Here is a 24,096-nt window from a genome sequence, read left to right on the forward strand (position 1 = left end):
CAGTTGGTGACCTGTGATAGTAAAGAGGTCATATACTGTCTGATCTGCCCATGTGGGAAAAAGTACATTGGGAGAACCAAAAGAGAGCTCCACAAAAGGATAGGGGAGCATTTCAACAATATACGAAAAGGTTGGGAGGAACATCCCCTATCCAAACATTTTAAGAAATGCCATTCTTGTAGTGTATATGATATTATATTTTTTGGGATCGTAGTAATTAAACGAGATCCAAAGGGGGGGGGGGGGGACTTTATAGCTAAGATGTCGAGAGCAGAGAACAGATGGATTTTTGACCTTGAGTCCCTGGCCCAGAAATAGATTTAATGAGGAAATGGAGATCTTTGTTTTTTTGTGAGGGGTATAAAGTTTGATTGATATTGATTGTTATTGAATGGGGAGGTATTATGGTGAGCCTGGGGAGTATGGGTGTCCTGTAATTTAAAAGTGTCCACCTATATAGATATATAATTTTTTTTAAAAATGTTTATATGTAATTTATTCTAATTTATTTTGCCATATATATGTTTATGTCTATGGAATTTTATATTCAGGAGCAAACAGTTTACATTAATTTGGGGATTTAAACATTCTTGCAAGGACGCATGAAATGAGCAAGAGAAATCAGGAATAAGGAAGAGGAGGAGCCTAGAGGATATATAAAGATGGAGACCACTGAGAGATATTACGTACTGATTCTGAGGAAGACAAGTGTCATTGTCGAAACATGTCAATCACAGTTTGTCTGAAGGGGAGCCCCAAGGACTACTGAGTACTTAACCAGGAGGTTACAACATCTGAACCATCTATTGATGGTCCTCATTTGCTCTCGCCTCTAAATATCTGCTAATTCCGTCAATCCAGGAAGCGCTGTGAAACGCAGGATACCCGGATCTAAGTACTAGGTGGAACGCAGAATAGAGCCGGCCAATACACAGCAACCTGGAGAGACGTGATGTCACCACGGAGGGACGCTCTGATCTTTGCGGCTAGAGAACCCGATGAGTTCCCGCGAGATCCTAAGGGAGCCAGAGTGGTGGCGCTGTTGGGGAATAACGTGGATTTGCGGAGGAGCCGGTATGTGATTCTGCTCGGTGCAGCCTAATTATGAATGGTCACAGACAGTCAGCGGTGACTGAAGCTTGAACGTCTAAAGGTGACATTTATTGTAACAACGTACTGGTGACCAATATACACAGAGCATATATTGATTACTACGCAGAGCACATATTTGATTATGGTCTTTTTGGACATATAACTGTGACCAGGTTTAACACTATCTGGATTACAACAGTGGATGTACCAATTTTTTGGAGAGACAGTATTATCCTCTTTTTTTATATCTATAGTTTTAACTATCTGGGATCCATGAAATAGATATTTTATCTAAATTTTACAGGACACCATAGTACCCCCATGCATGTGTGATTGGAGTGTGTGTGGATGTAGAATATGTAAGGATCATTTATAAACTTCTGATTTAAATTCAAATAAAATAAGACCTTTCTTATTTGCATATGGTAAAGCACCTGCGCGCCTGCTATATCAATTTTTATTCAGTGAGTTTTCGGTGGGAGTAGGGGTTAACCCACCATAATCTGGGAAGCAGCAGGTGGGAAGCAAAAATCTTGGGAATGTAATCATTATCAAGCAGCGCCTTCTAAATCGTAATTTGCATTTGCTAAAAACACCCCCAAAGCATTAGGTTCCCACCACCATGTTTGACAGTGGGGATGGTGTTCATTGGGTTAAAAGCTTCCCCTTTTTCTGCCGAATGAAGGACACATCATTGTGACCAAACAATTCAATTTTTGTCTCATCTGACTATAACTCAGAAGACCAGAAGTCTTCTTCTTTGTCCAGATGAGCATTTGCAAAGGCCAAGCGAGATTTTGTGTGCCTTATCTGGAGAAGTGGCAACCTCCTTGGCAGGGCCGGATTTACCAATAGGCACTATAGGCACGTGCCTAGAGGTGGAGCCATTTGTAAGGGGCGGGTGGCTCACTGGCCACTAAAAGTGCCTCCTTCTCTTTCTACATCCCTTCTTCCCACCCTCCATAGCAGCGGCAGCGATGGCGGCTCAATCCGCCGGCAGCAGCAAGCAGCACGAATCAAACGATGTTCATCGGCTCCTGTTGTCAAGCGTTGACGTCACTCAGCAGCGCCCCCTGCATCCTCGCATTGGCTACAGTGTGTGACCATGCAGGGGACGCAGAGGGCGCTGCTGAGTGACGTCAACGCCGGTAAGCATCCTATGAAACGTGCTGATTGCTGCTGTAGAAGGAGGATGCCGCCGCCACCGCTCCTTCAGATCCGGCTCTCCTCCTCCATCCTCTTTCTGCCCAACGTGTCCCCCTCAGCTGCCATCTGGATCCTCTGGGCATTTGGGAGAAGGTTTTGAATGTGCCGAATGTGCCTCCACCCGGAACACCGGCCACTCCAACACCGCCGCCGTCAGTGGACCTGAATGAAATCCTGCACAGGGATAGAGATGTGGCGAACAGTTCCCACACCGTTTGCCGGCGAACATCTCCAAATCCCTGGGGCTTTTACTACTTCCAGGTCGCACTGACCCGGAGTAGTATGCCTGCACTGCCCGGCGGTGCACGTCCTAGATCGCGCTCCTGTTGCCGGGCACTTTCTGCGTGTGTGCGTGACGTCATGAACGACATCACGCTCATGCGCAGAGAGTGCCCGGCAACAGGAGCGTGATCTAGGACATGCTCCGCCGGGCAGCGCAGGCGTACTACTCCGTGTCAGTGCGACCCGGAAGTAGTAAAAGCCCCAGAGATGTTTGTCGCATCTCTACACAGGGACATGAACTCTTTTACAGAACAGAAGGACCCTGTAAGTGTTAAGAGAGTTTAGCCTGTCTAATTCCCAGTCATTTGTGTTTAATCTTAAATTGATCTCTCCTCTGTCTCAGCTGGGTGCCATGGCAGAGATAACAATATGTCTACTTCCATGAAAGCAGGAAGTAGACAAACTGCAGATTTATTGCAGGATTTGTATCAGCTGTTACAAAATGTTAAAGGTTATTATGCTGTTGCTTTCTTGCTCTCCCACCTACCTACCTGCCTACCTACCAACCTACCCCCACTGACTCCACTCTCTGCTTTATACCTACCTGCTGTGCTCTCCCACTTACCTACCCCCACTGACTCCTCTCTCTGATCTTTATACCTACCTACTACACTCTCCCACCTACCTACCTACCTACCCCCACTGACTCCTCTCTGTGCCCTCTACACCTACCTGCTGCACTCTTCCACCTACCTACCCCCACTGCCTCCTCTCTGTGCTCTCTGTACCTACATGCTGCACTCTCCCACCTACCTACCCCCACTGACTCCTCACTGTGCCCTCTACACCTACCCGCTGCACTCTCCCACTTCCCTAATCCTACTGACTTCTCTCTGAGATCTCTGTACCTACCTGCTGTACTCTCCCACCTACCTACCCCCACTGACTATTTACTGCGCACTCTATACCTACCTGCTGCACTCTCCCACCCACCTACCACCACTGACTCCTGCTACCGTAGTATCAGCCTACATTTCAAAATAGTGGGGGCGTGACACTTGGGGTGTGGCCTGTTAAGGGGAGGAGATTAGGGCGCCGGAGGATATGTGCCTATAGTCTCCGGAGCTGTAAATCTGGCCCTGCTCCTTGGTCTGCTTCGGTGGAGCCTAGCAGTGTGCAGTGTCTGTTGGATTGTCTGCCCAGATTTACCAGGATGGCCTTGGTGGTGAGCCTTGGATTAGTTTTCACCTCTCTCACTATCCTCCTGACCAGTCCATTTGTCACTTTTAGCTTCTGACCCCGTCCGCTGAGATTTTCCACAGTGTAAAACATCTTTTGTGTTTTTTTAAATAATACTTTGCACTGTAGCCAGTGGAACTTGAAAACATTTAGAAATGGCCTTGTAGCCCTTTCCTGACTTGTGAGTAGCCACAATGCGCAGCCGCAGGTCCTCACTGAGCTACTTTGTCTTAGCCATTGCTGTCCACAAAATAACTGCAGAAAGCTGCTGTTTTAGTTGATTAAAACAGCTGTTCCCAATTAATCAGGGTAATTAGGATGTTTTGGAACAGCTTGGACTATTTGGAAGGGTATATAACTTTGTGTTTGCCCACAGACTGTGACAGTCTGTGAAGGGTATGAATCATTTTGGACAGAACACTTTTTGCTCAAATGTAAATAAAAGCAGAACATTGTTTTTTTTCCCACAATAATGCCTCTTGTGCATCGTCTTATTATCTTTTGGGAGACATGTATGTCATTTCCCGTCACAAAATTACTTGCTGGTTGAATAAGAGTAACTTTACGTCAAAATTTGCCAGGGATATGAATAATTATGGGCAGCACTGTGTATATACAGTATATATATATATATATATATATATATATATATATATATATATATATATATATATTTGTCCCCTTCCTCCGATGCCCTTCTTATCTGCTTCACTTTAGGAGGCCCACAGAGCAGGCCAGTAAAGCCTACTCTTTAATCTCCGCTAACTCGTGAGGACCCCACACAGATAAAGTTAGTGGGAAGTTGGAAGGTCGGGTGGGATTCTTCTGCCTTTATGACAGCTTGCAAAGGCTTACAGGCTGCAAAAAAACATATTTCTTTCTTGCTCATGTGTACATTTTCAAAGTAAAGAAACAGATTTCTGTGCAAAAGTAAGCTTACACAAAATCGAGTAATTTCTGAAAATGTTTGAAAGTTTGTTTTATAAACTTTAAAAACTGAAAGAATTATCAAAACCACTACACAGTATATTTCCTTTAACACCCAATGCATACATTTGTATACAGGAAAGTAAAAAGGTAAGTCTGCAAAGATAAATGAATTATTTTTACTAAGGTTAAATAACAGACAAGTAAATGTACAAGCACTGTGTATAATAGGCATATTTTCATAATTATGCTAGAAATATGACATCATAAACCTCCACAGTCTCTTCTGTTATTTTGTAATGATTCAGCTCTATTGCATGTGCATATGAAGGATTCAGTGTAGGTTATGTGACACAAACACTGATATTATTTCATTCTCTCTTTTTCTATCAGGTTCTGGAGGAAAGCATGAAATTAGAGTGTAAATGTCATGGAGTATCTGGATCTTGCACCACAAAAACATGCTGGACAACACTGCCAAAGTTTCGAGAGGTAGGATTTATCCTGAAGGACAAATACAATGAAGCTGTTCAAGTAGAGCCAGTGCGTGCCAGCCGACATAAGCGGCCAATGTTCCTCAAAATTAAAAAGCCTTTGTCCTACCGCAAACCCATGGACACAGACTTGGTGTATATTGAAAAATCACCAAATTATTGTGATGAAGATCCTGTATCAGGCAGTGTTGGGACACAAGGCCGACTATGCAACAAGACAGCTCAGCACGTTAGTGGTTGTGACCTCATGTGCTGTGGAAGAGGGTACAACACCCACCAATACTCTCGAGTATGGCAATGTAACTGTAAATTCCACTGGTGCTGTTATGTGAAATGTAACACATGCAGTGAAAGAACAGAAGTGTTCACTTGTAAATGAGAGAATACCTGATGTATAAATGCATTTGAACCTTGTGGACTTCTTACATATATTTGCACAAAATCTCAAGCCACATGCTGCAGGTTTGGGACCTATTGTTCTTTTTCCTTATGCAAAGCCAAGTGAATGGACTACTGTTGTATGGAAAACTTCTGACATCACTTATTAAAGGGCAGTCCAATAATCTTCACAGTAGATTCATGCTTACTCTCTGCAGACAGAGAAATAAGAGCACAGGAACATCAAGATAATGAGAGGAGGTGCTCTACACAAGTTTATTCATTCAGTTATACATTCCATAATGGAACCAATTTTAAACTGAGACACACCATAGAAAAAGGTGAAGGCTTTGTTTGGCCTATGTTTTTCTTTGCACCTACATATATACAGTAGCAATAAAAAAGTATGTGAACCCTTTGGATTCTATGGATTTCTGCACAAATTGGTCATAAAACGTGATCTCATCTTCATCTTAGTCACAACAATAGACAATCACAGCCTGCTTAAACTAACACCACACAAATAATTAAATGTGTGCGTGTTTTTATTGAACACACCATGTAAACACTCACAGTGCAGGTGGAAAAAGTATGTGAACCCTAAACAAATGACATTTCCAAGAGCTGATTGGAGTGAGGTGTTAGCCAGCTTGAGTCCAATCAGTAAGATGAGATTGGAGGTGTTGGTTACAGCTACCCAGCCCTATAAAAAACACACCAGTTTTGGGTTTACTTTTCCCAAGAAGCATTGCTTGATGTGAATGATGCCTTGCACAAAAGAGCTTTCAGAAGACCTACGATTAAGAATTGTTGACTTGCATAAAGCTGGAAAGGGTTATAAAAGTATCTCCAAAAGCCTTGCTGTTAGCCAGTTCACGGTAAGACCAATTGTCCGTAAATGGAGAAAGTTCAGCACTGCTGCTACTCTCCCTAGGAGTGGCTGTCTTGTAAAGATGCAAGAGCACAGCGCAGTGAATAAGAATCCTAGAGTGTCAGCTAAAGAAATACAAAAGTCTCTGGCATATGCTAACATCCCTGTTAGCGAATGTATGATACATAAAACACTAAACAAGAATGGAGTTCATGGGAGGATACCACAGAGGAAGCCACTGCTGTCCAAAAAACATTGCTGCATATTTAAAGTTTGCAAAATAGCACCTGGATGTTCCACAGATGTACTGTCAAAATATTCTGTGGACAGATGAAACCAAAGTTGAGTTGTTTGGAAGTAATACACAATACTATGGGCCTGATTCACAAAGCGGTGATAACTCAGTTATCACGCCTAAAAGACTTTAGGCGTGATAACCTTTGCACTAGCAAAGTTATCACCGCTTTGTGCTCTAACTCGTGCGAAAGCTCCCGCGTGCAAAGTTTTGCGCGCGTACGCGCAAAGTCCCATAGGGCTTAATGGGCACTTCGAGCGAAGCATGGTGCGCTGTGCGCGTAGCGGACCGAGCTACACGCGTAAAACTTTGCGCACGGAGTTCGAGCGAATACCTTCAGATCACGCCTAAACTAATAAAGGGCTTTTTACAGGCGTGCAAAGTGTTTGCACCGCTTTGTGAATCAGGCCCTATGTGTGGAGAAAAAGTGGCACAGCACACTAACATCAAAATCTCATCCCAACTGTGAAGTATTGTGGTGGGGGCATCATGGTTTGGGGCTGCTTTGCTGTGTCAGGGCCTCAATGGTTTGCTATCATTGAAGGACAAATGAATTCCCAAGTTTATCAAGACATTTTTCAGAAGAACTTAAGGCTGAAACTCAGCAGAAGACAGATGTTGCAACAGGACAATGACCCAAAGCATAGAAGTATATCAACATCAGAATGGCTTAAACAGAAGAAAATATGCCTTCTGGAGTGGCCCAGTTAGAGTCCTGACCTAAACCCGATTGAGATGCTGTGGCATAACCTCAAGAAAGCGATTTACACCTGACATTCCGAGAATATTTCTGAGCTGAAACAGTTCTGTAAAGAGGAATGGTCAAAAATTACTCTTGACCGTTGTGCACATCTGATCTCCAACTACAGGAAACGTTTGGTTAAAGTTATTGCTGCCAAAGGAGGTTCAACCAGTTATTAAATACAAGGGTTCACATACCTTTTCCACCTGCACTGTGATTGTTTACATGGTGTGTTCAATACAAACATGGAAACATTTCATTATTTGTGATTGTCTATTGTTGGGACTTAGACGAAGATCAGATCACATTTTATGACCAATTTGTGCAGAAATCCATATAATTCCAAAGGGTTCACATACTTTTTATTGCTACTGTATCTGTACTAGGCAGTCATTGGCAGTTCACACCTAAACTTTATAAGTTATGGAAAATTGGAAAAAAATCTAATTATGGAAAAATGCTTATGATAAAAATAGCTGCCTCTTACCAAAGAGGGATTAGGTTAGGATGTGCTAACAATGAACTGAAGTGTGAATTTCTGCTTAAGTGTGCGTTATGCAGATTAAGGTTACTACTTCTGAATCTCGTACCAACATTTAAAGGTTGGTTGTTTTTTTTATGTTTTTTTTTTGTTATTACTACTTTACAGAATTTTTTTTAATATGGAACTGTTTATATATATATATCTTTATTTTTTATTTTCCTTGGCACAGGGACTTTAAACATTAGCAATTATATTTAACAATACATTTTAGAGTAAACTAATATTAATTTATTTAACAGAAATCTACTGCCATTTGAGGAGACTGTCATGCACAATAAAATAAACTTGTTTTCAATAGGTAGGAAATTGGAGTTGTAAATATATATATATATATATATATATATATATATATATATATATATATACACTCAAATCCCACTTATAGCTGTGGACAGGGGATAATCATGTTATTTTTACATTTTTGTGGTGATAACAGACTTCTTTCCTTTAATAATGTAATGCTGTTTGCTGCTAGCTGTCTGGATACTTTCTATCAATATTTAATTGCTGGTTATGTTTATATTTTAGTTTCTAAATTTAGTAATTTGGCTTCCATTTTATGGAATGCTCCAGACAAAGTTTCAAGCGTATGGAAAATGTACCATGCAAAAAGATTATATTTTGTAAGAGACTATTTTTATATGAATATTTTATTTATATTAGGTCCACTTGTATAATTCTGTAATCATCAGTTCCTCAACAAAAAAGAAAAAACACCTAATATCTATTTTCTGGTGTAAAAAAAATAATAAACTCACATTTAGTCTGGTAAAATACTGCTTAACAGAATGTCAACTGATTTTTTTTTTAATCTTCCTGTAATTCTGAATAAGCACACAACATATACATTTATTTCCACTGCTACTTTTGGGTTAGTTGTAAATATATGGGGATTTGTTTTTCTGATGAGCAGTTTTCCAGAAGAGCATAATAGGTAGAGGTCATGTAACATTCATTTGATCACATGGCTTAAATTTGTGATTAGCATTAAATATATGCACACACTGATCTTATTCGGAATAAGAAAAAGAAAAATCTGAATTTGCTTCCCACATGCATCAGTCATTAAACTCTAGGTGTATTATTAGCAAATGTGCTGTGTATGCTGCCTATTAAATCTCTACATTGTGTTACTGTCAAATTTGATTTTATCAGTGACAGGCTGTAGACTATGACTGTACAAACTAACCTGACATACTCAGTCTGATTCTCACAGTTAACCTTCAAAAGCTTACAGGACATTCAGCCAGTTGCTCTCCCTTAAAAATAATAACATGCAATGATAAGTCATTTTAAATTAGTACCAATCAAACAAGAACACTCATCCTGCCATGCAGTAAACAATTATAGCACTATTTTGTAATATTTACACCCATTTTTTTTCTTTTGTAAACAGTGTTAGACCAATGTACATTAATGTATAAGATGTAAAAATAGATTATAGATTAGCTTAATTTATTTTCAGACTACTGAACTGGCAAAAATGCAGATTTTTTTATATTTTTTTGTTTGGTTTTTCTTTAACTACTGCACAACACTGATAGTTCTGGTAAAAACATGTAGAATCGGTGTTTCTTAGGACAAAATGGCTTCTTTATATCTCACTGTACATTTTTTTTTATTTTTGGGGAAAAAAATCAATCATCATTTTTTTTCTGGAAGTTGGAATGTATTCTGGATTTTGAGAAAACCCTCAGGTCTGATGCTGCAAGATGTGTTCATCAGAAAGGATTTGTATAATATGGCTTATTAAAGAATTTACTGGGTTTTTTGTCATTCATCAGTTAAAGTAAAGTGTGAACTCAGATCAGCTCTTCAATCCATTTTAGTTACAATAAAAATATGGATCACAAACAGTGGATATTGTGTTATTTTTAATGGTGTTTTGTAATTTACATTCAACATTTCAGAACTGATGTTGGTAGCATTTGATTGGATAAATCACATACTGGATTGTCATACTCTATCTCTTGTTGTCTCTAGCAGAAATATATCATTACTAGGTAGAGATGACCAATTTAATCTGTAAAAATTCTCTTTGAAGGGGCTGTATATAAAAAAATCCTGATCAATTTGATCTGTAAGTCTCTAAATGGTTGTTACTCTAAATAATTGTTAGCAATCATGTGAACACGTCTTATTTCTACTTCTTGTTACCCTATGCAGGAAAAGGTGAGGCATAATCATGACCAGCCATTCAGAGACATACAATTCAGTCACCTGATAAAATCATTCACTTGCTTCTTAACCTGCTTCATGTAATTTGTGTTTGAGGGTGCATAATTAATTATTATAATATCTACTAGAATTTCTGGTTCAGCAACCACTCACAATGGATTTACTTCACTCTAATTAACAGAAAACACAAATTTTGTGCGATGGTAGCATCAGTAGATTTAAAGGTACCAGAAGTCAACAGCATTCAACTAGTTAAACACAGGACTTACAAGCTCCCTGCAGGGAAAGCTGGACGCATCTGAACTGGAGATAACAGTATCTTGTGTTTACTTAATTGTATCAATTGAGGAATGTAAACACTTCTATGACTGTGCAGACACTCCTAAACACAGACAGACACCCAGAAACATTTCTGGGGACAATACAAGATGAATAAACCAGTTATGAATAAAATGCAAAGGCAGCTCTAACAGCAAAAACGATGTACTTTGGGAACTGCTAATTTCTAAATGAATAATAATACTTATGCACAAAAGCAAATATGATTTATGCAATAAACAAAGTAGTAAAACATGTTTTTCTTGAATATTATGTTAGAGTTTTATACCATTTAAAAGCCGCTGGACAGGGGTGATCGGATACCCCTTTTCAAAATCCGAATTAATCCAAACGTTCAGATATCCGCGTACATGCGGATATCCGAACGCATTATCCGGGATATCCGGGCGGATTCGGATATCCGGATAGAAAAACCGGAAGTGGCCTATAAATAGCTTCCAAAACGTTTTTTGAGGTAAATGATGCATGTAGCATCATGTTTTTTTTTAAAGGGAAACACTAATTTATTATGCGGGGAGTTAAAAAAACAAAAAATGGCTGTAAATTAACATCACGAGTAGGTTCCAGACAGCGTTCGTGCAGCCCACTTTGTGTCCAAAGTCCAACTGCACATCTGGGACATGACAGTTTTTAGCTCAGACACCTCCAAAAAAATTACACAGGAATTTTGTTTAGATAGTTCACCACCATGGCACTTAATGTGTTGGTACCACGGCTCAGTAAAACATTAGGAGAGGTTCCAGGAAGCAGTCGTACTGCCGCAGTTGGGGCCTCCCCACATCTCGGACAGCACAGACACCTAAAAAAAAGTTACACAGCAATTGTGTTTACATAGTTCACCATGGCACTTAGTGTGTTGGTACCACAGCTCAGTAAAACATTTTTTAACCAGGCTTATGACTCAAGACAGAGCCTGGAGGTTGTGGTGGTAAGGCAGGCATAGTGATTTCCAGCCACTTCATTTCCCCCTCTTGCCAACAACAGGGGTCAGGAATTCACAAACCACCCAAGCCTGGTTTATTTTGAGGAACATCAGTCTGTCCACAGACTGGGTGGACAGACGAGAGCGCTTCTCAGTGACCACGCCACCGGCCATATGGAAGCACCTTTCGGACAGCACACTGGAAGGGGGGCAAGCAAGGACTTCCAGGGCGTATGGCGCCAGCTCGCTCCAAATATTCAGTTGCTTGACCCAGTAATCCAAGGGGTCCACAGGGGTGTCGCTGTCAAGCCCGCTCTAGGACCCCATGTAGTCTGCCACCATCCGGGTCAGGTGCTGGTTCTGGCTTTGATAGTAGCCACATGATGCTGCAGACACCTCCTCAGTCGGCAGCTGTACCGGCGTGGCGTACAGTGCCTTTGTGAGCGACAGCAGGTTTGATGGGTGCTTGCTGCTGAGGGATGCAGGCACTTGCTGCTGTGCTGGTTGGACTGTGACAGCAGGGGGGTGGGAAGTCTGGGGGAAGGCTTCCTCCAAGCGCCGAACCAGGGACCGCTGCAAATCCATCATTCGGCACACAGGGTCTCCTCCTGCAGCCAGGAACTGATGCAGCTTCCCATTCAGCCATGCGTCCAGCATCAGGGTGATCCACATGTCCTCCAGAGCACGCATCTGCTTGACCCTTGGGTCACTGCGCAGGCACTGCAGCATGTGCGCTGCCATGGGGAAGAGGACTGACATCTCTGCTGACACATAGGGCTCGATTCACAAAGCGGTGATAACTCAGTTATCACGCCTAAAAGACTTTAGGCATGATAAGCCGTGCAATGCTGAGTTAGCACCGCTTTTGCTCTTTATCGCGCGCAAAGTCCCGCGCGCAAAGTTTTGCGCGCGCAATCGCGCAATTCCGCGCGCAGCGCCTATAGGCTTTAATGGGCACATCGCGCGAACTGCACCGTGCGCCGGGCGATTGCTTTGTGCGAGTTTCATTTTATCACGCCTAAACTGAGTTTAGGCGTGATACAGGGTAGTGGTGCTCAAATACCCCTTTTCAAAATTCGAGTTAGGTCGAATTTGAATAGTAAATTATTCGAGATCAGTCGAATATTCGAGTCGAATAATTTTTACTATTCGATTCGACCTCGGAATTCGAGCTCACTATTCGAGTCGGTATTCGAGCTCATTATTCGAGCTGACTATTCGAAATGGCCTTAAATAGCTTCCAACACTTGTTTTGAGGGTGAATGATGCAAGAAACCTCTTTTTTTCCAAGTAACAACAGCAAGTGATTATGTGGGGATGTTCCTTTAAAAAAAAAAGTTGAAAAGAGAAGTTGTGTCCAGAAATTTGTTCAGTACTGTATATACTTCTTCTTCTTCTTCTTTATCTTCTATATCTTCTTCTTCTTCTTCTTCTATATCTTCTTCTTCTATATCTTCTTCTTCTATATCTTCTTCTATATCTTCTTCTTCTTTTATATTGTCTTCTTCTTCTTCTTCTTCATCTTCTTCATCATCATCTTCTTCTTCTTCATCTTCTTTTTCTTCATCTTCTTCATCTTCTTCTTCATCTTCATCTTCTTCATCTTCTTCTTCATCTTCTTCATCTTCTTCATCTTCTTCTTCTTCATCTTCTTCATCTTCATCTTCTTCATCTTCTTCTTCTTCTTCATCTTCTTCATCTTCTTCATCTTCTTCTTCATCTTCTTCTTCTTCTTCATCATCTTCTTCTTCTTCATCTTCTTCATCTTCTTCATCTTCATCTTCTTCATCTTCTTCATCTTCTTCTTCTTCATCATCTTCATCTTCTTCTTCATCTTCTTCTTCTTCATCATCTTCATCTTCTTCTTCTTCATCTTCTTCATCTTCTTCATCTTCATCTTCTTCATCTTCTTCTTCTTCTTCTTCATCTTCTTCATCTTCTTCTTCATCTTCTTCTTCTTCTTCATCATCTTCTTCTTCTTCATCTTCTTCATCTTCTTCATCTTCATCTTCTTCATCTTCTTCATCTTCTTCTTCTTCTTCATCTTCATCTTCTTCTTCTTCTTCTTCATCTTCTTCTTCATCTTCTTCATCTTCTTCTTCTTCATCTTCTTCTTCTTCATCTTCATCTTCTTCTCCTTCTTCTTCTTCTTCTTCATCTTCTTCTTCTTCTTCATCATCTTCTTCTTCTTCATCTTCTTCATCTTCTTCATCTTCATCTTCTTCATCTTCTTCTTCTTCATCATCTTCATCTTCTTCTTCATCTTCTTCTTCTTCATCATCTTCATCTTCTTCTTCTTCATCTTCTTCTTCTTCATCTTCTTCTTCTTCATCTTCTTCATCTTCTTAATCTTCTTCTTCTTCTTCATCTTCTTCTTCTTCATCTTCATCTTCTTCTCCTTCTTCTTCTTCTTCTTCTTCTTCTTCTTCTTCTTCTTCTTCTTCTTCTTCTTCTTCTTCTTCTTCTTCTTCTTCTTCTTCTTCTTCTTCTTCTTCTTCTTCTTCTTCTTCTTCTTCTTCTTCTTCTTCTTCTTCATCTTCTTCTTCTTCTTCTTCTTCTTCTTCTTCTTCTTCTTCTTCTTCTTCTTCTTCATCTTCTTCTTCTTCATCTTCTTCATCTTCTTCTATATCGTCTTCTTCTTCACTTATTTCTCTTTTCAAATTTTTTTTTAAAGAAATGCAGCTATTTTTGAGCGTAACAAATAGCTGGTGGCGCACGCATGTTGGAAGCGCCATTGTATGTGCTCCCTGGCAGTGGAAACACACAGACAGCAGGAGGTAAATTCAGCAGCAGGAGGAGGAGGATGAGTGTGTGGCAGCAGGCAGTCAATGAGGCAGGCAGCGTGACATAATAGCCCTGGTACCTAGCGGTGATACCAGGGCTGTAAATAAACACAGCAGGCAGGAGGTCCCAGACAGCGGTCGTGCAGCCCACATTGTGTCCAATACACAACTGGGACAACACAGTTTTCAACCCGGGCACCTCAGAAAAATTAAACCTTTTTTTTTTTTATGGTTTTGTAGTTTTGTTTTTACAACAAATTACACAGACAGATATAGCTATTTTTTGACGTAATAGCTGGTGGCAGAGTGGCAGCAGAAGGTAAATCTGTGTACCCTGGCGTTGGGAAACACAGACAGACAGACAGCAGCAGCAGCAGCAGGAGGAATGGAGGAGTAATGTGAGCAGCTATTGTTTGAGGTAATAGCTGGTGGCAGAGTGGCAGCAGAAGGTAAATCTGTGTACCCTGGCGTTGGGAAACACAGACAGACAGCAGCATCAGCAGGAGGAATGGAGGAGTAGTGTGAGTGTGGCAGCAGGCAGGCAGCGTGACATAATAGCCCTGGTACCTAGCGGTGATACCAGGGCTGTAAATAAACACAGCAGGCAGGAGGTCCCAGACAGCGGTCATGCAGCCCACATTGTGTCCAATACACAACTGGGACAACACAGTTTTCAACCCGGGCACCTCAGAAAAATTAAACCTTTTTTTTTTTTTATGGTTTTGTAGTTTTGTTTTTACAACAAATTACACAGACAGATATAGCTATTTTTTGACGTAATAGCTGGTGGCAGAGTGGCAGCAGAAGGTAAATCTGTGTACCCTGGCGTTGGGAAACACAGACAGACAGACAGCAGCAGCAGGAGGAATGGAGGAGTAATGTGAGCAGCTATTGTTTGACGTAATAGCTGGTGGCAGAGTGGCAGCAGAAGGTAAATCTGTGTACCCTGGCGTTGGGAAACACAGACAGACAGCAGCATCAGCAGGAGGAATGGAGGAGTAGTGTGAGTGTGGCAGCAGGCAGGCAGCGTGACATAATAGCCCTGGTACCTAGCGGTGATACCAGGGCTGTAAATAAACACAGCAGGCAGGAGGTCCCAGACAGCGGTCGTGTAGCCCACATTGTGTCCAATACACAACTGGGACAACACAGTTTTCAACCCGGGCACCTCAGAAAAATTAAACCTTTTTTTTTTTTTTATGGTTTTGTAGTTTTGGTTTTACAACCAATTACACAGATATAGCTATTTTTTGACGTAATAGCTGGTGGCAGAGTGGCAGCAGAAGGTAAATCTGTGTACCCTGGCGTTGGGAAACACAGACAGACTGCAGCATCAGCAGGAGGAATGGAGGAGTAGTGTGAGTGTGGCAGCAGGCAGGCAGCGTGACATAATAGCCCTGGTACCTAGCGGTGATACCAGGCTGTAAATGAACACAACAGGAGGTCCCAGACAGCGGTCGTGCAGCCCACATCGTGTCCAATACACAACTGGGACAACACAGTTTTCAACCCGGGCACCTCAGAAAAATTAAACCTTTTTTTTTTTTTTATGGTTTTTTGGTTTTGTTTGTAAAACAAATTACACAGATATATAGCTATTGTTTGACGTAATAGCTGGTGGCAGAGTGGCAGCAGAAGGTAAATCTGTGTACCCTGGCAGTGGGAAACACAGACAGACAGCAGAAGGGCAGTACACAGCAGCCCACTGTAGGTGTAAAATGTGTGGCTGCAGGCGACGTAATAGTCAAAGTGAACCAGGCTGGCTTAGTGAGCAGGAGCCAGGAGGTGGTAAAGGGTGGTAAGGCACATTAACGATGGTTCTTAGCCAGTTCATGTCCCCCTCTCGCCGACAACAGGGGCCAGGAACTCGCCTTCCACCCACGCCTGGTTCATCTTGAGAAACGTCAGTCTGTCCACAGACTTGTGAGACAGACGTGAGCGTTTCTCGGTGACCACACCACCAGCTGCACTGAAGCAGCGCTCGGACAGCACGCTGGAAGGGGGGCAGGACAGCACTTCCAGGGCGTACTGCGCCAGCTCGCTCCAGATCTCCAGGCGCTTGACCCAATACTCCATGGGATCAACAGGGGCATCGCTGTCAAGCCCGCTGTAGGACCCCATGTAGTCAGTCACCATGCGGGTCAGGCGCTGGCTGTGACCGGTGGAGGATGCTGCTGCATGCACCTCCTCTCTAGTCACTGCTGCCGGAGCCTCTACAGTCCTGTAGAGCTCGTGGCTGAGAGACAGCAGGTCTGTGGGGCGCTTGCTGCTGGATGCAGGCACCTGCTGCTGCCTCTGTGCTGGCTGCTGGACAGTGGGGGTGGAAGGCTGGGGGAAGGCTTCCTCCAAGCGCTCAACAAGGGCCTGCTGCAAGCTCCTTATTTGTTGCGCTGGGTCTCCTCCTGCAGGCGGCAGGAACTGGCTCAACTTCCCCTTGAGGCGTGGGTCCAACATCATGCTGATCCAGATGTCCTCCCTCTGCTTCATCTGGATCACCCTGGGGTCTCTGCGCAGGCACGTCAGCATGTGCGCTGCCATTGGGTAGAGGCGGGCCACGTCTGCTGGCACATCGACGGCAGTGCTGCTGTCCTCATCCTCCTCCTCTGCCTCGTCAGCCTCATCCTCTCTCCACCCCCGCACCAACTCAGCTGCACTGTGCTGATCCCCCTCATCAGCAGCAAGGTCAGGGACCTCCACCAAGTCCTCCTCCTCCTCCCCCTCAGAGGTGGACTGTGCAGCTGCTTGCCACTCCTGCTGGTCCAAGGCTGCCGCTCCCTGTTCCAGCAAAGCATTGAGGGCCCTGTTCAGCAGACAAACCAGGGGCACCCACTCGCAGACCATAGCATGGTCCCTGCTCACCATGTTAGTGGCCTGCAGAAAGGGAGCCAGCACTAAGCACACCTGCTGCATGTGCCTCCAGTCATCATCGGGGACGATGGACGGGATGTTGCTGGTCTTGTCCCTTCTCTGAGCGGCGGAAACAGTGGCCAGGGCAAGGTACTGTTTGACAGCGCGCTTCTGTTCAACCAGACGCTCCAACATCGCCAGGGTGGAGTTCCAGCGAGTCGGAACGTCAAGGATCAGCCGATGGCGTGGCAGATCCAGCTCCTTTTGCACGTCTTCCAGGCTCGCACAGGCTGCAGCCGAGCGCCGGAAGTGACGCACAACGTTCCTTGCTGTTTCCAGCAGTTCGCCCATCCCCTGGTAGGTGCGCAAGAACTTCTGCACCACCAGGTTCAGCACGTGGGCAAGACAGGGGATGTGGGTCAGGTTTCCCCTGTCTATTGCGGCAACCAGATTGGCCCCATTGTCGGCCACCACCTCTCCGACTCTGAGGCCTCTGGGGGTCAGCCAAATCCTCTCCTGCTCCTGGAGTTTGGCCAACACATGGGTTGCCGTCAGCTTGGTCTTCCCAAGGCTGACCAAGTGCAGCAGCGCTTGGCAGTGGCGTGCCTTCACGCTGCTGCTGAGGCGGGGGGTTTGGCCAGGTGTGCCGGAGGATGGCAGAGGATCAGAGGAACCTGCTGCAGTTCCCCTGACCCTGCGGGGTGGCACCACCCACTGTGTTGCTGCTGCTGCTGTGCCCGCTGCTGCTCTCCCATCCTCACCCCCTTCCACCAAGCTGACCCAGTGGACAGTGAAGGACAGGTAGCGGCCTGTCCCGAAGCGGCTGCTCCAGGAGTCCATGGTGACGTGGACCCTTTCACCAACCGCGTGCTCCAGCCCTCGCTCCACATTGGCCATCACAAAGCGGTGCAGTGCAGGAATGGCCTTGCGGGAGAAAAAGTGTCTGCTGGGGAGCTGCCAGTCTGGGGCTGCGCAAGCAAGCAGCGCACGAATGTCGCTCCCCTCCTGCACGAGCGTGTACGGCAGGAGTTGGGAGCACATGGCCCGTGCCAGCAAGCCGTTCAGCTGCCGCACGCGACGGCTGCTGGGAGGCAGAGCCCTAACCACCCCCTGGAAGGACTCGCTCAAAAGGCTCTGGCGTGGCCTTTTGCTGGCACGGGAATCAGCATACACAGCGGAGGAGGCCACTGAGGACTGGCTGCCAGAACAGGCCTCAGTGTCGGCGGCAGGAGTTGCAGAGGGGGGAGGAGCAGTGCGTTTCCGCACTCCTGCTGGTGCTGCTGGAGGAGCAGGAGGGCGGGTGGCTGCTGTTGCTGCTGCTGCTGAAGGCTGTGCAGTGATGGGTGTGGTGCCACTGCCAGCACCAGATGCCTTCAGCCTCTGGAACTCCTGATGCTGGTGGAAATGTTTCGCAGCAAGGTGGTTGATGAGCGAGCTGGTGCAGAACTTTAAGGGGTCTGCACCTCTGCTCAACTTCCGCTGACAGTGGTTGCAAGTGGCGTACTTGCTGTACACTGTGGGCATGGTGAAAAAGCGCCAGATTGGTGACAGAAACATCCCCCTACGGCATGGAAGCGCTGCTGCCTGTCTCCCTGTGGTGGTTGGGGGGGGCTTGGGGGGCTTGGGTGCGGCTGGTGGTGGTACTGGCAGATGCTGCTGCTGCTGCTGCTGAGCCTGAGACACCAGCAGGCTGTGGGACCTGCCTACTGCTGCTGCCAATGCTTGCAATGATGCGCCTCCTTGCAAGGCCCACAAGAGCATCCTCCTCCTCAGAGCTGCTGAGGACGACATCCCCTGGAGGTGGTGGCACCCAGTCTCTGTCTGTCACCGGGTCATCATCATCCTCCCCCTCCTGAAACATGTCCTGCTGGGATGAGGACCCCCCAAACTCCTCTCCTGATGCATGGATGGGCTGCTTGACTGTCGCCACAGTCTTGCTGTCCAATCCCTCATCCCCCAAAGTGCCCATCAGCATCTCCTCCTCAAAATCGCCAACAACAGACAATTGACTCATGATGCCTGGGGTCAAAAGACTGCTGAATGACAGGTCGCCAACTGACGGTGAACTGGCCTCCTCCCCAGGCCCTGCTGGGCGGCTGCTGCGAACAGGGGTGGTGGTGAGGGTGGAGGCCTCGGATGCAGAGCTGATGGCGGGCTGCTCATCCTCCGTCATCAGTTGCACCAAGGTGTCTGCATGCTTTTCCTCAATGGGACGTTTCCGACCCGGCTGGAGGAAAATCGGAGCAGGTGCTACACGCTGCTGCTGCTGTGTCTCTGCAGCGTGAGTTGCAGATGCTCCTGCTGGGCGGCGCCCAAGGCGTCCACGGCCAGTGGCTATGGGAGGAATGTTAGCCACTGACGCTGCTGCTGCTGCTGCGGAACTGTGCATGGTGGCGCGCCCGCGCCCGCGGCTTGCCACAATGCTGCTCCCTCTCCTCCTGATTCCCTTGCTGCCCTTCCCCTTGCCCAAACCGCGCCGGCTGCCACTTCCAGACATCTTCGATGTTTTGGGCGTATAGACAAAAGTTTTTTAAAAGGGCGGGTGAAAAGTGGGGTACTTTAATGGAGTGGGTTGGTGGGTGAGGTGACTGAGTGAGTGTCCCTAGTGCAGTAAGTAAGTAGTAACAGTCAGGAAGTACAACTAGCAGTTACAATAATCAGTAGTAATCACAAGTAAATTTAGTGTGTGTACACTACAGACAGTGAGTGCACGCACGCGCAAACACGCGCAGGAGCTAGCCTATGAACAGTGACTGAGTGAGTGTCCCTAGTACAGTAAGTAAGTAAGTAGTAACAGTCAGTAAGTACAACTAACTAATTACAATAAGCAATCAGTTATCAGAAGGAAATAGAGTGTGTGTAGTGTGTGTACACAGACAGTGAGTGCACACACGCAGGAGCTAGTAGCCTATGAACAGTGACTGAGTGTCCTAGACTCCTAGTACAGTAAGAGTAAGTAGTAACAGTAAGTACAACTAACTAATTACAATAAGCAATCAGTTATCAGAAGGAAATAGAGTGTGTGTAGTGTGTGTACACAGACAGTGAGTGCACACACGCAGGAGCTAGTAGCCTATGAACAGTGACTGAGTGTCCTAGACTCCTAGTACAGTAAGAGTAAGTAGTAACAGTAAGTACAACTAACTAATTACAATAAGCAATCAGTTATCAGAAGGAAATAGAGTGTGTGTAGTGTGTGTACACAGACAGTGAGTGCACACACGCAGGAGCTAGTAGCCTATGAACAGTGACTGAGTGTCCTAGACTCCTAGTACAGTAAGAGTAAGTAGTAACAGTAAGTACAACTAACTAATTACAATAAGCAATCAGTTATCAGAAGGAAATAGAGTGTGTGTAGTGTGTACACAGACAGTGAGTGCACACACGCAGGAGCTAGTAGCCTATGAACAGTGACTGAGTGTCCTAGACTCCTAGTACAGTAAGTAGTAACAGTAAGTACAACTAACTAATTACAATAATCAATCAGTTATCAGAAGGAAATAGAGTGTGTGTAGTGTGTACACAGACAGTGAGTGCACACACGCAGGAGCTAGTAGCCTATGAACAGTGACTGAGTGTCCTAGACTCCTAGTACAGTAAGTAGTAACAGTGAGTACAACTAACTAATTACAATATTCAATTACAATAATCAATCAGTTATCAGAAGGAAATAGAGTGTGTGTAGTGTGTACACAGACAGTGAGTGCACACACGCAGGAGCAGCTAGTAGCCTATGAACAGTGACAGTGAGTGTCCTAGTACAGTTACAGTATATAACTACAATACTAATACAATCAGTAGTAAAGGACAGCAGAAATACTGGTATAGAATAGAGAGAAATAAACAGAGGACAGGAGGACAGCTGCCCACACAGGCAGGCCCTGAGGCCTAAAGCTGTAAGCCTGCAGCAGCTGGCCTGTCTCTATGTAACACAAAAGCTACTAACTAAAATACAATGTCTAACTAACTAACAACAATATAGGTGTGTATAGGAGGTGTATGTGAGCAAAAACGCTAGGTAAATGACCACAATAAAGCTCTTGCTAAGCCAAAGCACAAAGGAGCAACTCTCTCTCTATGCAAGTCTCAGGCAAGGACGGAGAAACGTAACATGGCGGCCGCTATTTATAGGGTAGGGGCTGGCCAGGGTCCCCCTCTGTGATTGGCTGCCGTCAGAGGGCCTGGGAGCCCTCTGATTGGCTCTAAGGACATCAATCTGGGCTATGGCGCTATTCAAGCTCGGTACCGAGCTCGAATAGCGCCGTTTGCTCGAATAGCTCGAATAGTGAATGGGCTATTCGAGTGTACGCGAATAGCCCATTCGAATAGCTACAGCTATTCGGAGCTCGAATACCGAGCTCGAATAGCTGGAAAAGAGCTCGAATATTCGAGCTACTCGAATATTCGAGCTCTGCTGAGCACCACTGATACAGGGGTTTTCACAGGCGTGCAAACACTTTGCACCGCTTTGTGAATCAGGCCCATACTCTGAATCATCACCCCCAGTGCTGTCCTCCTCCTCTGATTCCTGAGCCTCCCCCTGCTTTCTCCACCCCCGCACCAATGCAGCTGCACTCGGCCGTTGCCCTTCATCTTCAAGGTCAGGGACCTCCAACTCCTCCAAGTCCTCCAACTTCAAGTCCTCAACCTCCTCCTCCTGACACACAGAGGTGGACTTTGAAGGTTGCTGCTGCTGCTCTTGCTGGATCAAGGCTGCCTCTCCGACTTCCAGCAGAGCATCGAGTGCCTTGTCCAGCATGCACACCATGGTCACCCACTCACACAGCAACGCACGGTCCCGGCTGACCATGTTGGTGGCCTCCATTAAGGGTGCCAGCACCGAGCACACCAGCTGCATTTTTTCCCACTCTGCATTGAGGATGATGTCTGGGAGGTGGGTCTGCGGTGGCTCTGGCCAGGTATCGGTTGACAGCCTTCCTCTGTTCAACCAGACATTCCAACATGGCCAGGGTGGAATTCAACCGTGTTGGACCGTCTATGATGAGACTGTGTTGTGGCAGGTTCAGCTCCTTCTGCACGCCTTCCAGGGCCGCTGAGGCACCGCCCGAGCGGCGGAAATAACCCACCAGTTTCCAAGCCACTTTCAAAAGTGGGTCCATCCCCTGGTAGGTGCTCAGAAATTTCTGCACCACCAGGTTCAGGACGTGGACCAGACAGGGGATGTGGGTGAGGTCTCCCCAGTGAATGGCAGCAACAAGGTTGGCCCCATTGTCGGACACCACCTCTCCAACTATGAGGCCGCTGGGGGTCAGCCAACTCCTCTCCTGCTCTTGGAGTTTGTCCAGGATGTGGTCTGCCATCAGTCTGTGCTTCCCCAGGCTCACCACCTCCAGCAGTGCTTGGCAGTGGCGGGCCTTCACACTACTGCTGAGGCCGGGTGTTTGGCGGTGGTGGGTTTTGTTGGAGGGTGGAACCACACCAGAGGAACCTGCTGCACTTTCCCTGACCCTGCTGCGGGGTGGCACCCCCCACTGGATTGCTGCTGTGCCTGATGCTGCTGTCCCCTCCTCACCCGATTTCACCAAACTGACCCAGTGCGCCGTGAAGGACAGATAGCGGTCTGTCCCAAACCTGCTGCTCCAGATGTCCATGGCCACATTGACCACTCACCCACCGCATGATCCAGCCCATGCTCCACGTTGGCCATTGCGAAGCGGTGCAGTGCTGGGATGGCCATGCGTGAGAAGTAGTGCTGGCTCGGTAATGGCCAATCCGGCGCTGCACTCTGCAGGAGTGCACTCATGTCGCTCCTCTTCTGCACAAAGGAGTACGGGAGGAGCTGGGAAGACATGGCCCGTGCAAGCTGGCCATTCAGCTGGCGGATGCGACGGCTGCTGGGAGGCTGAGCCCTACCACAAAGGACTCGCTCAAAAGGGTCTGTTGGTGTTTTTTGGTTGCACGGGAAGAGGAGGAGGGAGCAGAGGAGACCGCTGAGGACTGGCTGCCTGAACAGGCCTCAGTGTCGGCAGGAGTGGCAAAGGGGGTTCTGGTGGTGCTTTTGGCCGAAGCACTGCCAGCGCCAGCTTTCTTCAGCCTCTTGAACTCCTCATGCTCAACATCATGCTTTTTGGCCAGATGATTGATGAAGCTGGAGGTGCAATAGTTACCAACCTCTGCTCAGCTTCATCTGGCACACATTGGAAGTAACAAAGTGGCTGTCCACTGAAGGCAGGTCAAAAAACTGCCAGATTGGGGATAGAAATTTGCCCTTACGCACTGAATGGGCTGCTGCTGCTTTTTTTCTCCCTTCGGTGGTTGGGCCTGCGGTGGTTGGAGCCTGGGGTTGAGTGGTGGTAGCGGCAGAAGATAATGCAGCAGGCTGTGGGTCCCACATTCCACGCCCACTGCTGCTTCTTCCAATGTCAGCGATGCTGATCCTCCGTGCCAGAACCACGCATGCATCCTCCTCTTCAGACTCAGAGCCAACATCTCCCTCCTGTGGTTGATAGTCACGGTCCTTCATCTCATCATCATAATTATCACCAGCATCATACTCCCCCTCCTCAAACAATTGCTGGGATGTTGATGATCCCAACTCCTCTTCTGCTGACACCTCAGGCAAGGAATTCCCCCCAACAATCACCGTCACCATCTTTGACTCCTCCGCAAACCCCAGTGTGGCCAGAATGTCCTTCTCAAAGTCAGTGGTGGTAACAGCCCTAATTGTGCTTGCAGTGTCTGGCTCTGGACTACAGAGCACGCTGACTTAGGGTAGGCTGCCCGCTGGGGTCGACATGATGACCGAGGAGTCCCCATGCACTGCTGGGTGGCTGCTGCTGCTCCTGCGAACAGGGTTGGTGGTGGGGGTGGAGGTGTCTGTTGTAGAGCTGGTGGTGGCCTGCTCATCCACCATCAGCTGCATCACAGGCTCGGCATCTTCCTCTTCCAATTTGCGGCACCGACCCTGCTGAAAAATGGCCTCTACACGCTTCTGCGCATCTGCAGCGCGACTCCCCCTATTAGCTGGGTGCCCAGTGCGTCCACGGCCAGTGGCTA

The 24,096-nt window shown here is 46.1% G+C and overlaps 1 protein-coding gene across 1 annotated transcript in view; it reads left to right on the forward strand.

Moving 5' to 3' along the window:
- LOC137532762 (protein Wnt-7a) overlaps positions 1-9,853 on the forward strand; it is a 277,058-nt gene extending 267,205 nt beyond the window's left edge. Inside the window, exon 4 of the mRNA XM_068253623.1 lies at positions 5,080-9,853. Coding sequence (XP_068109724.1) covers positions 5,080-5,559 — 480 coding nt within the window. The 3' untranslated portion in view covers positions 5,560-9,853. The remainder of the gene's footprint in view (positions 1-5,079) is intronic.
- Positions 9,854-24,096: the final 14,243 nt, after the last annotated feature.

Source organism: Hyperolius riggenbachi, chromosome 9, assembly GCF_040937935.1.
Source record: "Hyperolius riggenbachi isolate aHypRig1 chromosome 9, aHypRig1.pri, whole genome shotgun sequence".
Classification (NCBI taxonomy): domain Eukaryota; kingdom Metazoa; phylum Chordata; class Amphibia; order Anura; family Hyperoliidae; genus Hyperolius; species Hyperolius riggenbachi.